Source organism: Lepidothrix coronata, unplaced genomic scaffold (genome assembly GCF_001604755.1).
Source record: "Lepidothrix coronata isolate B3197 unplaced genomic scaffold, Lepidothrix_coronata-1.0 Scaffold76, whole genome shotgun sequence".
Taxonomy (NCBI): Eukaryota; Metazoa; Chordata; class Aves; order Passeriformes; family Pipridae; genus Lepidothrix; species Lepidothrix coronata.
Window position 1 is genome coordinate 1,760,744 of NW_016690256.1, and position 17,788 is coordinate 1,778,531.

Below are 17,788 nucleotides of genomic sequence, written 5' to 3' on the forward strand. Positions count from 1 at the left end.
ATTTGGTTTGTACCCCTTAGAATGAAATAACACTCTATTGTCCTGTTCTATTTGCAGACATATCCACCAGAAGGCTGTGATTTTGATCATATTAGATCAGTAACATGTGACTGCTTTAACTGCTTGAAAGATTCGATATTATGTCCCTATTCTTAGTAGTGATGTACTTTAAAAGACTCATAGTCACAACAGTTAAATGTGGAAAATATCTAGTAGGTACCAGTAGTAGCAGGTACTATTGGTGTTTTGCCATGATTAATTTGAATTGTAACAGTCAAAGACACCTCTAAAATTTCCATTTGGGAAATTATTCTACACCCCATATCCTCAACTTTCAGAAAGATCATCCTCGTAATCAACCAACATGTTGCCTTTCACAAATATCTTCTATTACTCCCACATGCATTTTCAAAATTATACTTACAACTATACCTTTTTTTTTTTTTGGTATTTCTGGTAAAGTTCATCCTTTTGATGCAAAGGAAAGCTAGTAAAAAAATGCAACTCTGTATTCCCTATATTGCTTGCAAAACATATACTGCAAGTTTTAACCTGACTTGACTTCTTGTCTGTGGCTCAGATACAGGCTAGAATATTATTCTGGTTTGCTCTTCCTTTTCTCTAGAAATAATGATAGCATGTCTGCTTAAATAAATATGCTTTGTGACAGGTAGGATTATTACCAGCCTAATGAATGACATAATGCATTTCTTCTCTTTCAATCAAGGCTCCTTTTCTTTTACTTTGTGAATTTTTGCTGTGTCCTGCCAGAAGCAATTTTACATCCTAAATCTCTCCTAAAGGTTGATGCTCATCTATGCTCGCTGAAACTCTCTTTTAGACCAAACAACTATCTGATAACAATTTGCATGTACACTTATTGAGAAAAAGCTACTGTATTCAAAAAGAAATGTGTGACACTCCAAAAATGACTAGGCAGGAGAAAATGTAGTCCATTATTCCATTTGGCTGTAGAGACTTTTTATATCATATTGATAACTTTTAATGTGATAGAGCAGATGTCCACGCATTTTGTTAATTATTTTAAGAATAAAAATGTTGTTTTCCTGTGTAATTCACATAAGATCTTAACGATTTATGGTTAGGTGGTTTAATTGGCTCAGTTGCTGAGCAGGAGGAGCAGCAAGAGCAGCCTGCAGTTTGCCTGACCCTTTTCTATCAGATTGAAGTATTATTATGTGCTGTACTATATTAAGCTTCATCTGGAAAAAAGCACAATCTGTTCTTTTTAAGCTTCTTAATAGTTTCTAGTACTGATTCATGGGAAGTGGAACTAACAGATTGTTATAGTTAGATTGTAGGTGGGGACACATATGCTTGAGTTTTGAACAAAATTCCAGCTCCGAAGCATAGATAAGTTTTTTGCATGATGATGTAATTGATTTTCTTTTTTTTTTTTTTTAAACATGCTGCACCATATGGGAGTAGTTTTTGAACTGGGTTTAGGGCCAGACATTCAGGTGGACAACATGCAGGATTCAGGTTGATGTTTTAAAAGAAGCCAGGGGCCAGTTGTCTCCATGAGAATATTTTACAAAAGTCATCAACTGCTAGCAGTTCTGATTACACCACAGACAGACAAACTTTCAAGGGGACAGGAACATCTACTAAAAAATTTTGATTCCTCCTCCAGCAGAACCAGTTACAGATAGAGATGCCTGTTTCCAAATGCTGAAAAGCATTTGGTGGAGGAAGAGGAGCTGAATATAAATTGGCCATACATGAGCTTCAGCCTGTATTGTTTGCCAAGTCTTTTCTGCTGAACTGGAACTAAACAAGAAAAAGCAAACCTTCTGTTTAATGTTTCCTTAGGATCTTTAAATTTAGAGGTGGGAACTAAATAGCTGAATGGATAAATTCCCAGTATGTAGGCAATTTTCGTCACAGGGTACTTACAGAAGATGTTGCTTTGTTTCCAGTTTAGGAGTTCTGAATTAATTTTCACTTGGAAGTGAAACTAAAAAACTCCTTCTCAGAGTAGGGCTGCATAGACATCATCATTGTCCATCCACGTGTGCAAATCCTGAAGTCCCTATATCCTTCTTCTAATGTCATAGACCTGGATGAACAATGGGAACTTGCTCTTGCTGTGGCAATTTTGGCGATATTCTACGGGTATGCCACAGTACAAGAATGAAATGTCCATGAAGAGGCCAGTTCCATACGTAAAGCACAGAGATCCTCTTCCACTGAGAACCTCACATCTCATCCTCAGGAAAATGACATAATCTAACTTACCATTTTCACACCCTTATTCCCTCAATGCTACATGTATATGTTCATGCACATACAGATTTTATTCAGGAAGAAAGATAACCCACAGAAAATTTATCCTAACATGTCGTGCAAAGGAGTTTAACAAAAAAATATTTTCTTTTTCCATCAAGGAGTGTTCATTACCCCCACAGTATAGCTCAAACTAAATATATGTACCTCATCAAACCTCTTGCACACAGGAGAATTCACTATGAATAATTAATCGAGTTTAATCAGCAAGATAAGAGTACCACTGATATATTTGTGTGAGTGTCTTGAAGCAAAGCTGCTTTGTGTTTTCATCAAATCTCCCTTGAGGTCATGTTATAGAGCTGTAGTTTTCCCAGTTTGAGAGCTCAGTCACTCTCATATTTGGACTACCAGGATGTTTCTCTTCCAAATATTGAGAATCTAACACTTTGCTAAGTGTCCTTGGTAGTTTAACATGTTTCCTGTGATTTTGGATGGCACATAACATTCTATATAGTTTCACAAAATCTCCCTGTCTTCATACTTTGTGAAATCATGATGTTTGTGCCAGAGCAGACTTTATTTGTTTGGAAAAGAATTGATGCACTTCACACTCCTTAAAAGACCTACAATTTTTCGGTACTGTAATTATACCTACTCTCAGCTATAAAGCAAGTCTCCGGATAACAGTTTGTATGCTTATAAAACTTTCAAACCAAGACTGCAGTATATGGAGCATTGAAGTTATACAGTTCTGTAATTCAATTAGATCCGGCCAGGAATTTTCTATTGAGAATTTTTTGACAGAAGAGGAGGTCTTCAGAATTTCAATCTCTTTGAGATACTCTATGGAACAGTTTTTCCTCAAACTTTCACCTTCTATGGCAAAGATTAATAGGGTCTCTTTTTCCTTTTCATTTTATATTAGAAAAATGAAACAGAACATTTAATGTTGATCCAGATTGACCTAAATGAGAATAATTTTAAACAAAGTAGTGCATTGCCTGTCAGCTTAATTTTATTTTAGAAGGCCTCAGAGCCTGCTGGGAGTTAAATATGACTGACCCTCATTTTTCCTTCAGACTAACTTTGGAGGCTATAATACATATTTCATAAGACACTATGTTTATGACCTCTGGCTGAACTGCTTCAGCATCTCATGAGAATCACTTGATGCTCATGTATCACAGGAAACAATTTGCCCTAAGGGCATGACACGTGGGGAAGCACTGTGCACCTGATATAAAACTCACAGGAAGCACTGCAACAACTGAGTTTAAAAATCCAATGGCATTTTGTGAAGGCACAATTTACATAGTAATATGCTTTCCATTAGGCCTAATCACAGCAGGGAGTAAAATGAAAGTCCTAATAGTTAAGGAGATCTGCATTCAAGTTGCCATTCTAGTTGGATGTAATTTGGAAATTTAACAGTCTCAAAGTCTCAGTGATTCATTCCTGATGTAAAAGGAAGATAATGTTATTTCTTGTCTTCTGCTCTTTGTCTCTTTTGGCTATTCGGATGGCAAGATCCTCAAACTGAAGACTGTATTTACATTCATGTTCAGTGCTGAGCATAGCAAAGCCTCTGAGCTTTAGCACCAGTGATAGGGATGAATCTCCAGATGGGCAAGCTGAATGTCTGATGCCTCTAATGTCCAAAGTCAAAAAATCAGATGGCAGTCCAAATCCACATGCCTGATTCTCAGTGCTTCACATGCATTTTCATTGTCAGTGCTTCTATGTGCTTGCAACTACGCTGGTAAGAGAGAGCATTTTTCTTATAGATTTGTGAGCTAGCAAATGTGTGAAGGATCAGAAGTTCCTTTCAACACCATCACTACACTCACAGTTTTATTAATTAATTTACTGATTATGTTTCTGTGGACTATTACTGAGGGGTTAAGACAATATTTTTGAGAAGTATTTCCTGACTTAAAGGCCTTCTTATTTAAATGAGATATGAAACAGATTTCAACAGCCAGATGGAGAAGCACAGGGAACCAGAGATACAATCCTGGTCAGGAGGACTGTCAGTGGTATCAGTATATTCACTGTTAAAGCATTATGACTTTGTTGTAGGCCTGGCAGTAAAGAAAGTTTCTGTGATGATACAGAATAAAGAAAATAAATGTATCTGTCTGTTAATATCTGTTACCAGTTTACCCCCATAGAGGAAGAATAGATTAAAAAAAATATTAAGTGTTTCCCATTGATAGACATTTAATTCAAAATACCCCCAGAAAAACCACCAAAAACACCTTTAGTTCATCTGTGGTCTTGTGATCCCTGTAATGCTAATCCTCAATTTTGCATTCATTCTCCAGCAGAAGTTCTTCTTTCAACAAAATAAGTTGAAGGAATATAACTAAACTATAACTAAGGAACTAAAAAAATGTTGCATTTCAGATTGCATTATGAACAAGTTGATGTTATTATCCTTTTGTTTTTTTCTTATATTTAAAATATTACACCTAAAAAATTATTCTCAACATATATTTTTTAATTTCCTGAAGTAAACCCCAGAGCACTTGACCAAGTCTACTCAGCTTAAGAGAATCAGAAGAGATTGTAATTTATACATACATTGTTTTACATATTGTGGACCAGATCCTCACAGGAGTGAGACACTTAACAGCCTTTGGTTTCAGCAGAGATGCAGGCTCTTAAAGACAAGTGAGTTTTCTAGGAAAATTTGTTGATCTTGTCTTGAAAAATGGAGTAATTAAAATGTTAATATGATTTTGCTAAGATTGGTACAGTGATCTCTGTGCAGATATGTAACATATTCTTTAAAATATCTGATGCTTGTGAAGGAAAAGCTGCTGCAAATTTTAATATGTGCATCTATGTTTCTGTTTGTATTTAGGAAACTATGGTGAAAGTGGAATGGAAGCTTTCAAAGATATGGCAGCCAAGGAAGGGATCTGCATTGCACATTCCTACAAGATCTATAGCAATGCTGGTGAACAGAGCTTTGACAAGCTGCTGCGAAAGCTTCGGAGCCACCTGCCCAAGGCAAGAGTGGTTGCTTGCTTCTGTGAAGGAATGACTGTGAGAGGTCTCTTAATGGCTATGAGGCGCCTGGGACTTGCTGGAGAATTTTTGCTGCTGGGCAGGTGAGTAATACCATGCAATTATAGCCAGCCTTTTTAGTGAGTAGGGGAAAAAAAAGAAGACAGTCCAGTCAAGTATACATAAAGCATGTACTTGTGGTCTCTCCTATACCTGCGCATATCTAAAAGATAGAAAGAGTGTCAGCTGGGTCATAGCAGTACATATTCTATGTATCATTCTTATGACACGCCAGGTAAACACAAGTCTGCTTGTCCAGTCTAAACAGCTTTGTGTAAGGGAAGGCTGACGCGTAAACCTTTGATTTATATCACCCATTTTGTTCGCTGCAGTTTAAAATGCATCATGTGCATATACAGCCTGAAGCTATGTCTCATTCAAGTAACTCTGTGTTAAGAATTGATGATGTGGCCTCTTGCTGGACCTGAAATAGATCTTCCCAAAACAAAGAGAAACCTTTCCTTTCTGAGACAATGTGCTGACATGTGCATACTATCCTAAAGGGAATATGTAGCTAATCCTTCCTCTTAGCTCAACATCAGTGTTTCCTTTCTGAACCACCAAAGGGAAAAAGGAAAATTCACTCAAATGTGTTCACCAGAAGGAAAAGACTCTGGGCTAGCAATTACTAGAAAAGTAATGATACTGATGTAAACCTAATGAGATCTTTACACTTACCCTTTATTCAACAAGTGGATCCTAAATGAGACAGGAAAAATGATGTATTGAGCACAAAATGGAGTACACCAGGAGTCAACTAATGTAATGCACTGCCTTTTCAGTACATTATTAGAAGGATGATCTCATGCTGTCTCAAGCATGAATTCTACAGGAACACTTGTAAAATGGTGTCTGTGAAACCAGAAGTTCTAGTGAGAGCTTCAGGGAAACTTTCAAGTATTGTGCTGACAGCTGAGTCTCACTAACTGGCAGGACACCAGCCTCTGTTCCCAATCTGACCTGTTGCACACATATGTCCTTTCCCCTTGGGAAAGCACAGGCAACAGGCAACAATAGCAGCTTTTGTCTCTGCCCTTCCTCTTTGTGATCAGCCTACATTTTGGCATTTTCAGACGTGAATGTCTTAATCCTTTCTCTGATTTATGGCAACAGTTTCCTTTCAAATACATTTTATCTGTAGGCCCTTCCATGGACTATCTTGGTCGTTTTCTGTACTGACACCCAAAGGGACCACAGTCCTCAAGGTGATGCTCACTTAAGCATTTTTAGGTGTCTACAATTTAGACAACTCATTGTAGCCATCAGGATTGTCTCTATAGTTAACAGAGAAAAAAAAAAAGACTTTCTTTGGTCACTTTTTTGTAATGTGGACATTTTCAGTAGCACGGAGAAATCATGTTATAGAAAAGGGCTAGTACAAAGACTCTCTTTTTGACTAGCTTTAGTGGAAAAGCCTACTTGTAACTTTTTTATAGCAGGTTGGAGCAAATGTCACCTCTGTTATCTCTAGCTGAATCTGGTACCACAAGACCTTTGCTGTCTACTTTTGTCCTAAATACAAATTGCCAACTCTCTGCAGCAGCATTCAAATGTAGAAGCACATAAGCATCATTTTTAAAAAATATGTTGAACCTGAACTGCTCCAGACTCCAAATCATACTTAATTTTGTATGGTATTTGTTTATGCACAACAGCACTAAATTTAGGTCTTGAGATGCTTTTATGAATAAGGACTTCAGGAATTACAGATTGCAAATAAGAGTTTTTTTATTGTTGTTTGGTTTTTTTCATAGCTGCAGTGGGAGTTGTCATGAGTAATTATAAGAAAGTTGTTATTCAGTATATGACTTCCATTCAGTAAACTGAAAGTGATATCCTTTCTTAGAAATCTAAACTGTAAAGTCTTTCAAGTCAAAACAAAAATCCTTAATTCTACCAGATCATTCGAGGTGTATCCATACCTGTGGCAGTGCTATACAATTTAATTGTAAAAAATGTAGTATGAACTGGAAGTGTTTACAAAGAAAGAAAAAGTGCAGGCTTTTTTTTTTCTATCCTTTCTATTTATTCACAGAGGTTCCAAAGTAGTGGCTGAGAAGTGACTACTCAGCCACAGATTAATAAGTCCCCAGCCAGTAGCTGCTGGGGACAGGTGTAAACTAATGGCACTTACCATCATCCAACCAAAGCATTCCTGTGGCTGCATCAGACAAGGACAGCTGAAGGGGTACAGTCTCTCTGCATGTGGCTCTGCACTTCAGAGATCCCAAGGATGTTGGAGCCTCCTGTATCTTTTCAATAGATTTGGTTCCAAATTGGTATTAAAAAAACCCACACAACAAAAAACCAACCACCCCCACATCCCCATAAAAAAAACCAAACTAACTAGTTTTGTCTACTGAGGACTTTTACTTGTCTTTGACCTATCCTTAGTCAGTATAGCAGAGTGTTTTCTATATCTGCTGTGCAGCAAGAATCATGCGTAGAGTGTGGGAAGGTGTGGAGTGGCTATGTTCCACAAAAATGTTCATTCTCACAAACATGTTTTCTTCCACTATGGGCTAATCTCTAGGCTTTGCAACAGAGGTAAAAGAAAAAAGAAAAAGAAAAAACAGGGAACTTGCAAGAAGGCTTCTTGTGGTAAAAGTAATGCAAGACAATAATGTCATTGTCCATTGATGGCCTAAGTTCCTGTAGGGATTTAAAGCTCCATTTTCCAGGACTTTGATGTGCTGTGTGCTCTATTGTTTTCAGCTGTTTGGCTCTGTTGGGTGTGAATATTTAACTGTTGGTCCAGAGCTAGGGTTGTTGGGTGGTTCCTTAGACAACAGTGTAAGGCACTGACATGGGATGGATGCGACACCAGTACAAACCCAGATCTTATAAGAAGATTATGTTGGGGACCTTTTTGTGCATCATTTCTATAGGGGGGAAAGATATTTAGCAAGATTTTGAAAATGGTTCAGAGAGCTCTAAGGGGAAAGAACTACATCTGAAATTAAAGAAGGCTCATGAAACTAATCTCTCTTGTGAAGCTATGCAGGAAAATGAACTAGGATAAGATTTATACTTTTATTCATCATCTGATCCTGGAGTTGCTCCGGATTAACCATTCAACTGAGAAGGCTATGAAAGGACACTTCAAGAGTAGTGAAAGTGCCTGTCATTGGAATGCCATGGGCTCACAGGAAAAACTTCCATCTACTAATGAATACTTTTTTTTTTACACCACAAATGCATTTTGCTTATCCCTTGTTTTGTTAAGTGAAGAATTATTTTGTTTCATTTCCAAATGCACAGAAAGAACTAAAGTCCCAAAACCACACAGTAGCTTTATAGGAATCCACAAGAAAACAACATTTCCATTTCCTCTTAGCTTTTTTTTTGTTCCATTTTTGATTCGGATTCACTCCTGGTATCTCCAATCTGAAGTCTTTCAAAAGTGTTGGGATTTCCGAAAGCTGTGGATTCCTCACAGCACCTGTGAGAAAATGGAGCAGCCAAGGAGAGTGCACATCAGATAAATTATGCTATACAGCCCCAAGGGGAGGAAAAAAATATCCTTCAATAAACACTCCACTCATGACATACTATGCAGTGCATTGCCTGCCTGTGACAGAGATGAAAGATGGCAAGTCATTAGTGCCTGTAGCATTCTAGAGCTTTTTTATTCATGGAAAACATTTTAAATGCTCAGTAAATATTTACCTCATGCACCTTGAGGAATTGGACTTAACCTCAAATAAAAAGGTGAGTGTGTTGACTTTTAAGTGTAAAACAATGTTATTTTCACTTAACTGTTACTCAACTTAATTGAGTTCAGCTAGGTTTCACCTGTTTGTCCTTATTGCATCGGTCATCCATAGGGCATATACCAGGAGATACCCTCATAGATAAAATTCATTAGAGAATAAATAACACATTCACGTACCAGAATAACTTTGGAACAGATTTCAGAAGGAAATAGGAGTATTAATTGTGTAGATAAAACCAGTTTGGTTGTATGTGACTTTCAGCTCTTCCTCATTTTATGTAATGTTCAGACCCAATAGCTGACATTTTCTTTCATGTTGTACACTCACCCTACTCCTCTTGACTACTAGTTTCTGATATTTGAAAAAAACCTTTGAGGTAATTCTCTACAATGATATTTTTTTCTGATACCTTTCATCTGCAAGGATTCCAAAACACCTCTCAGAATAAGTAAGTATTTTAATGCTAAGTCACATGATTTTTCATAATAAAATAGAAACTATTATCTGCAACTGAAATTATGAATATTGACTGTAACTGTCCTAAATAAAATGGGTTCATAGAACAGTACCATAGTACTTGATAATTTTATTCTTTCTTTTTGCTTGCTGGCATTATTTTATCTTACATCAACTAATACTTTTGAAATGAGACTCAGGTATGGCGTTGGTGACAGCAATTGGGGATGGTTACTAAGTGGCAGTTGGGACATACATACTCTGTTTTGGGGTAGAAGAATGTTGAGATACATGGATACAGGCATTGCATACTTTTTACCTTTAGACAAGAGAATTTCCCCTTGATTTATTTATTATTATGATATAGTTATTGTACAAAACTAAAGAGCAAAAGACAGAAGTTTTGCAGAGAATTTGTGATTCCAAGTGCAAGACAATGAGACTTTTCCTACTTAAAGGAGAGGAGAAGGGAAAGGATGAGGGCATTGGAATTGTCAGGCATTGGAACAGGCTGCTCAGGGAAGCGCACCCTGAAAGTGTTTCTGGGTTAACAGTTGGACTTAATGATCTTAGAGGTCTTTTCCAACCTCAGTGACTCTATTATTCTAAAGGGAAAATAGAGGTATAAAGAGATAAAAATGGCTTGCTCAATGTCCTAGCTTCCAAATGACATTCCATTGGCAGTACTGATCTTCAAGAAATTACTGGGACATTCATCTGCTTCATACATTCATATATGCATATGGTGTGTCAGATTTACTATGTTATTAACTGCCATGTGTGATTGAAAAAAAAAAAAAGAGTTAATTAAGATTATCTGGACTTCCCTTTGTATTAAATGACATAGTTATACACAACTAATATCTTCCATCAACGTTGTCTCCCTACAATCCTAAACAATCCTAAACATCCACTGGTCAGATTATGTGACTAATCTGTTCTGGAACAAGCAGCAGTCACAAGTATTGAGGCCATGTTACTGAGAACACAGCTGCACTGGGCAGGACACATCTCAAGGATGAAGGACCACCGTCTCCCTAAGATCTTGCTTTATGGTGAACTTGCCACTGGCTGCTGCAAGAGAGGAGGCCCGAAGAAAAGATTCAAGGACGCCCTGAAGCAACATCTCAGCCTTGGCCATATTGATCACCATAACTGGTCTACTCTGGCCTCCAATCGGGAGGCCTGGAGACACACCATCTATAACGTTGCTGCTTCCTTTGAGAACACACACAGGATCACTCTCGAGGAGAAAAGACAACGCAGAAAGAATCATGTCTTGCAGAATATACCACCTAAGGAGTCTTTCTGCTGTGCCTTTTGCAATCAGACATGTGTATCTCGTACTGGCCTTATTAGCCACCAGTGTGCTTGTAACAAATGTGGATAGAGCCTTTCCCAAATCTTCGTTCATGAAGCCTAGCCATGATGATGATGATGACACAACAAATAAGAAAAATCTATCAGAAGTGGAAATGTTTCCTTAGGCTCTAGTCATGATTCAGATTTTCAGCTGTCCAGCTGAAGAAACATGGCCAAAATTTATCAGTCTGATTTGATCTCCACATGGATCTTAGACACTTAGTTCAATCAAGGATTTACAGAAATAATATAAAATCTTCACTTTGTTACAATATCTGTAGCAAAGAGATGGGAAATGTAGAACATGCCACAGAGTTTCCATCTTCTTTTGAGTATGATCAGGACTTGATAATTACGTGCTTTAATGTCCTTGCAAAGATGAAGAACCACATCCTGCATTTTCAGAATTCACTCTGTTCTGTGACATGAAAGTCTGTGCCTCAGGATGCCTCGGGCTGTGCCCCTGAAGCATGCCACGGCCACAGGGTTATGTCCAGATGAAGGTGGTAAAGGGAGGACACCACTTCTAGCAGTGTGATGATCACAAGCAATTCAAGTGAGGCTCTGCAAGAGGGTAGAAGAGCCAGTGCCCATTCTTCTCAGAACAGCACAGATATTCTCTATCACCAATCACCTCTCCTAATAAGATACCTACTTAGCTCCTGAGGAGATGGATTTGAGGAAATTGTTATTGATTCAGAATCTAAGAGATGGGTCGGCAAATGAGCTAAGTGGAAGGTGAGTAGTAGAAATGAGGATAAGGAGGGACAAAGAATGTGGAGGACCATTTGTTCCAGGAAGTCCTCAAAATAATTTGGCTGATAGGAAACTCAGCAATACATCTGAAGAAAATCTAGTTAGCAACTAAAAAGGGCAACTACTGCTGAAGGAAAATTAAAGCAAGATAGATGATCTGAGGAAAATGAGTTCTTTTCAATAATTTAAAAAGACATCTTTTGTGAGATTTGTAAAAGTCTCTGATGGATGAAGAAAAATCTCACTGCAGAGTATGTAGTGGTTCCCCTCCTAAAAGTGTGCTGTGTGGTGTGGGTTAGTATGCCTTTTTTTCTGTTAGTAAAAGTCCAACTGTTGAAATTCTTGTAACATAAATTAGGATATGAAATTTTGCAGACCTGAAATATGCTCTAAATTAATTTTTGCTTATTTTTGCTGCTTCAGGGAAAAATTAATCAGACAAAACTATTTTATCTAGAATATCTCTACTTTACAACTTTTGACGAAACTGTGGAAAATAAATGTAATATAAATATGCAAACCTCTTCTCCAGGGGAAAAAAAAGCATGTGAAAAAGTAGTTTCAGAGTACAATTGTGCAACCCCAGCCTGTATGAGCAGTCTGATCCTTTTTCTTCAACCACAGTAGGTAGGAGTCTGGTACACCCTCACCTGAAGGCTGTTTCCTCTGAGACAACTGTCTGCTGCCCACTCATTTATTTATCTCATTTCTCTTGTTCAGACATCAACGTGTAGCCCAAGAAAGCAGCTACCATATTAAACCTAGCAATTAAATGCACTGTAATTAGCAGCATTAAGCCAGAATCTTCATGACTACCCAAAAGACCAAGAACTTAATATTTAAACAAAGGTTTGCTTTTCTAGAGCTGTAAAAGAGATTAGGGAAGTGAAAAGCTGTCTTTCCTCCTATATTCAAACAGCATATTTAGAGGTAAAGTAGACTAAAGGGTAAAGTATAACTTGGTTTTGAAGAGGAAATTCGTGGTCCCCTTTTGTGTCAGCCTCATGGCTCAGAGACCCTCAAAGTGAGCAATAGCAGCCCCCAGCCCCCATCTGTCCTGCTGCAGATGGAAGCAGTGGAGTGGTTGGTCAAGGTTCTTTGTGTAATAACTGAAAGGAGCACAATTTTCTTTCTGTGGTTCAGACCCCACAAGCTACATTTCAGGATTCTAGGGAGAGACAAGTAATGCAAACATATACACTGAAAGCAAATGAATCAACCTGATTTTTTAAATCTTCTTTTCTGTCTTTAAAATCCTTTTTCTTTTTTATTTTTGTATCTATCTGACCAGTTTTTAATAAATATTTCACCTTGCAGTCCAATTTCAGTGTCACTAATATGGATGAGGTAGTCGGGGATGGAGTAAATTATGTCTATTTGGAAGAATGTCTCTATTTTGCCCTTTCAGGAATTCTGTCTTCCTTAGTGGTGTGCAGGAGTTACATGATATCAAGCAAACAAGTAAGAATTTCCAAGTGTGTATGCTGGCAAGTAAGCACACCTTCTATTTATGTCAATAAGAGATACATACGTCTCTGAGAGGACATTCAGGTCCTACACATCCAAAAACATAACATTAGAGAATACTCCATTTTACATGGTAAAATGTAACTATTTAAAACATTAAAACTAAGATTAAAAATGAGATGTAGTATATATTGCTAGAAAAAAAATCAAGGGTAGTTGGAACAAGATAAAAGCATTTCCTTGAATTTTTCTGATCTTTAGAAAAGCTACAGAATTTCAGTTAATAAAATTAAGCAAGGCTAAAATGATCTTCATTAAATGCTTGGTGTATATTTGTTGAAAAATACCCAAGCCTATTTCTGCTCCTTTAAAACTAACTCTGTGATAAATAGAGGTTTGCTGGAAGGTACTGATTGACAGTTAAGATCTGTTTCCTTTCTATTATATTTCTTAATATGTGCATATGATATCTTCCATGACTTCATTTTTCCTCTTTCTTTTTTTTTGATTTCTCTGCATCATCCCAGAGTCTACATCTAGGAATACTGACTCACTGCACACACACAAACCACAGACACACATCTGTATACAGAGAAGATATTTATGAAAGGAGAAGACTCGAGGGTTTGTAGCTCTGTGCAACCACCTCCTGATAAAGAGCTGCTGTTCTAGATCATGTTGTCCAGGAACAGTCTCTTTTCTCAGCAAACCTGTTCACATCTCAGTTTCTTAGTTGCAGAGGTCCTTTGTGTAGATAAACAATAGAAAAATGTGAGGTAGATAAAGGGAAAGTAATACTGCACCACTTGGATAGTAATTTTTCAATTGTCCCAGCTTTAAAATTTTTGTCATGTGTTCCATTTTTCAATTGGAGAAGGACAGTGGGAATCGGAAAGACAGAGAGATTCTTTCTTCTGCTTCTCATTTGAGATTACTTAGTTGTGCTTAAAACACCCCCAAGATCTGAAGATAAAAATATTACCGATGCAGCAGAGATTTATACAAAGGAATCCATCTCACTAACACTGGTGAGTGATTATGGAAGAATATCACTTGGAGTAACCTTTCAACCTTTATTCATGTTGATTAGTAACAATGAAGGAAGTGGAGACTGGCTTAATCATAATGAGTAAGTAATTTCTATCCTGGGAAAAAGTATAGTTATAAAACATGGTGATTTAATACATCTTAGCTGGTATGATGTTAAGCATTCTATGTCTCAAAGTGTTGATATGCACAAATCAATGTGAATCTTGGATTCTGACTCTTTTTAAATATGATTGGCTCAGATGATTTTTAGTATAGTTCTATCAATGCATACCAGAAGGAAAATTATTCCTTGTATCCTAGAAGTTAAAGTAAAGCAAGTTATTTCTGTTCAAATAATTTTCCAAACTCTTCATGTGTTCAAAGGTTTCAGGCTTTGGCTAAATATACATCTCCTGGAGGCTGTCTGAGTAATAAAAATGGCATATTAATCACCCAAAATCTGATTTTATCTGAGCATTTCTGACATGATGAAAATTACACTATAATGTACTGTCAACTTAGCAATATCTTGAGAAGGATGACTGTCACAAAATACAGAGATTGATGTTAGATCTACACTTAATAGAGATTTTGGGTTACTCTAAGCAGATGTAGTATAAAACAAGTGTGTTATTTAGTTGCTTGCTCTGACCCCAAATATTTATACAAACAGCTAGAAACTCCTACTTAGAAGGAAATATCCAGAAACCAAAACTCCAAGTGCAGGTTGTTTATGTGGTTTTGTTGATAGTTGATATCTTGAAATCTCCTTCAGAGAGGGACAGTAATAAATGCACAATATTTTTGTGTCTTTAAAAACAAAAATCAAAAACAGAACTGCTTCTGAAGCTGTCATCTCTTAGCTGTAACTTTTGAGAAACTTTATGTATATTTTTTTCTTTTTACTATTAGGTATATCAGTTATATTATCTATCCATAAGAAAATAGACAGCTTCATTACTTATGCAGCAATTGCTCTGTCAGAAGTCTAATTACTTCTTGCTGCTCCATAAGTCCTTGTCATGGGGAATCTCCCAGTACAAGGGTAGGGTAAACGTAATTAGTATTTTCTAATCATATCCCCCATTATTTTACACTACGTTGAACTTAATATGCCAGTTTCACCTACTGGCAGCCAAAAGCTCGTGTGGCAGTTTGTTATCTCATTCTAGTTGTGCTTTTGTAGCCAGAGGAGTACTCAAATTCATACTCAAAAAAGCATTAATGCCTGCCTCTCTCCGAATTGAAAATCATAGAGCCAAAGGAGTATCCTGGGAACACCACCAATAACAAATAGTGCAGGTGCCACAGAGCCTGCATTTCGTTCAACTACAGTAATTCAGTTGAGAGGTGCAGAAATTCCTACCCACAGGAATGCAGTCAAGGTGTTTCTAACTGACCAGTTGAAAATGCACGTCTTCCTTCTAAGTATTCCTCTGAAAGGGTCAGGACATAGATCCTAGGCAAGGAAAACAGCTGTTTTTTCTGAGGCTTTCTTATAGCAAGTGGTGACTTACATTTCTCTAATGTAAGTGATCCCCATCTTGAGCTCAGGTTATATCTTCGATTCTCTGACATGGGTGTTGCCTGAATCTTGAGTCATACATATCCAAGAAAAGGAGCTAATTACTCTTCAAAATAAGCAGCAACAGTTCAATATCATAATTTCAGTCTTAATTTGAATAGATTTTTATCTGAACATTTTATAGCACTGATAGAGAAGTACAAGATTCATCTTAAACTAAGACCAGTGTTAAATTGGTCTGACCTCACTTAAATAGTTAGGGGGTGAGGTGTAGGCATTGTACACAGGGTGATTCAGACCTAGATAAGGTAAACTGTCCTCTGCTGGGGATTTGGGGTGAATATATCCAAGCATCCATTGTGTGCTGAGAATCAGGGGAGATAAACCCTGACCAGTGTATATGTATCTCTCTCTCAGATGGCATATTGGATTCTTGGGAAAACAGAGATGTCATTGTTTTTCAGGTGGATTGGGCAGGTATGAAGTGCTTCCTCAGGTACAGGCTTAAAAGGAGGGCAGGTCTTCAGTGGGAATCTACTCAAGGGTGGGAACTTTTGTTCAGGAAACAGAATTCTTCACCTTGATTCCCTTTTTTTCCAGGAATGATGTACTAAATTCACATTCCTGCATACTTCTCTACCTTGTCTGTGTGCTCAGAGGCAGGTTCTGACATCTGCTGCCTTTTACCTTAAAAAGGAGCTGTGAGTTAGATGTGCCAAGGGACAGCTGAGCCTGCTAAACATAAACTGAATGTTTCCACACTGACTCTGAAGAATTAAGTGTCTGAAAATCCATCCAGTTTTGGGAATTCCCAGCCAGGACTGTCCTGGAGGGTACAAATTTCAAGAGCTTTAAACAGTTACTTGTGAGAAATGTCAAGGAAGAAGTTTGATTTCTGGCCTTGATTTCAGCCCCACTGATTCTTCTTGGGGATGTCACATTCTGACATTTCTAATGGTTTAGGTAGTTGGGAGCTATTAGATACAGACCAAAGTGAATCTGGATGCATAGATGCACTACAAAATATTTTATAAGACTGCTCTCTTTCAGTTATGTAGCAGCTTTAGTGTTGACTTTTCCTGAAGTTCTTTTTCATAAGAAAAAAGTGAATATTTTAAAGAAAAATCATTTGTAATAAAATTTCAATAAAGTGTATGCAGCAATATCATTAATGAATATTGACCACTAAACTTATTTAAATAATAATTATTTATTATGATTTATTTTGAAACCTGCAGATGAAGTTTCTGGTTCTGGACCACTGATACAGATTATAAAAAAAACAAAACAATCATGTACGACCTTAATAACTTTTTATAAAATTAATTTCCAAAAGACAGCAGCTCAAAAAATGTGCTTGCATACAATCTGCAAGAGTCAAGGACTAATCTCAAAAGTCACTTGCCTTCTTCTGATAGTAAATACTAAGTTGCTATAAGCATATAAAGTTTTAGTATCACTGAATGAGACACTGGATTCTGTCTTAAGGGCCCACAGAAGGTCATCATAAGCTTAAAATTAATTAATCTGTATAATATTAATTAATATGTATAATAATATAAATAATTAAAAGAAAATTCTGATTTCTCTCTGTCAAAATCTTTTGTTCCATCCATTAAAATCATTAGAGAAAGTGCCCTTTAATTTAGTAAGACAGAGTCAGGAATGGAGGCAGTACTTCTGAATTATACTCCAAAGGAAAAAAGATCTAGATCTCCTTGTACATAATCTGCTAAAATGTGTTAAAAAACAGTCAGAGTGTGTTAAGTACTTCAATAGAGAAAATAATTTGATTCGCTTTCTTTAACCGTCCTATGTGATTTACATGAAACAAACTTGGAGGGTCACTTTCAGTAACAATTAGGACTTTCTAGAATGAGGAAAACTAATATAGAAAAAAAATCCACTATTCTGAAATTAAACACCAATTTTTACATGTCTGTTTTTTCCTATTTCTGATCTATTCTCAACATGTTTAAAGATATTTGAAAAGTTGGAGTCCCATGTTTACATCCTCAGGAAGAATTCTGTATTTGAAATATCTGTTCAATATTGATACTATTGATTCTTTTAACAAAATATCAGTAATAATTTGAAATCATATCAGAAATAATTAAACTAAACTTTTATGTCACACCAAAAGTTTAGAGGTACT

The 17,788-nt window shown here is 36.8% G+C and overlaps 1 protein-coding gene across 5 annotated transcripts in view; it reads left to right on the forward strand.

Annotated features, from left to right (window-relative positions):
* Positions 1-17,788, forward strand: part of GRM5 (glutamate metabotropic receptor 5) — a 241,633-nt gene that overhangs the window by 101,476 nt on the left and 122,369 nt on the right. For all 5 annotated transcript variants that reach the window (XM_017819715.1, XM_017819716.1, XM_017819717.1 and 2 more), the window contains one exon: positions 5,117-5,366. In XM_017819715.1, the coding sequence (XP_017675204.1) occupies positions 5,117-5,366 (250 nt within the window). The remainder of the gene's footprint in view (positions 1-5,116; positions 5,367-17,788) is intronic.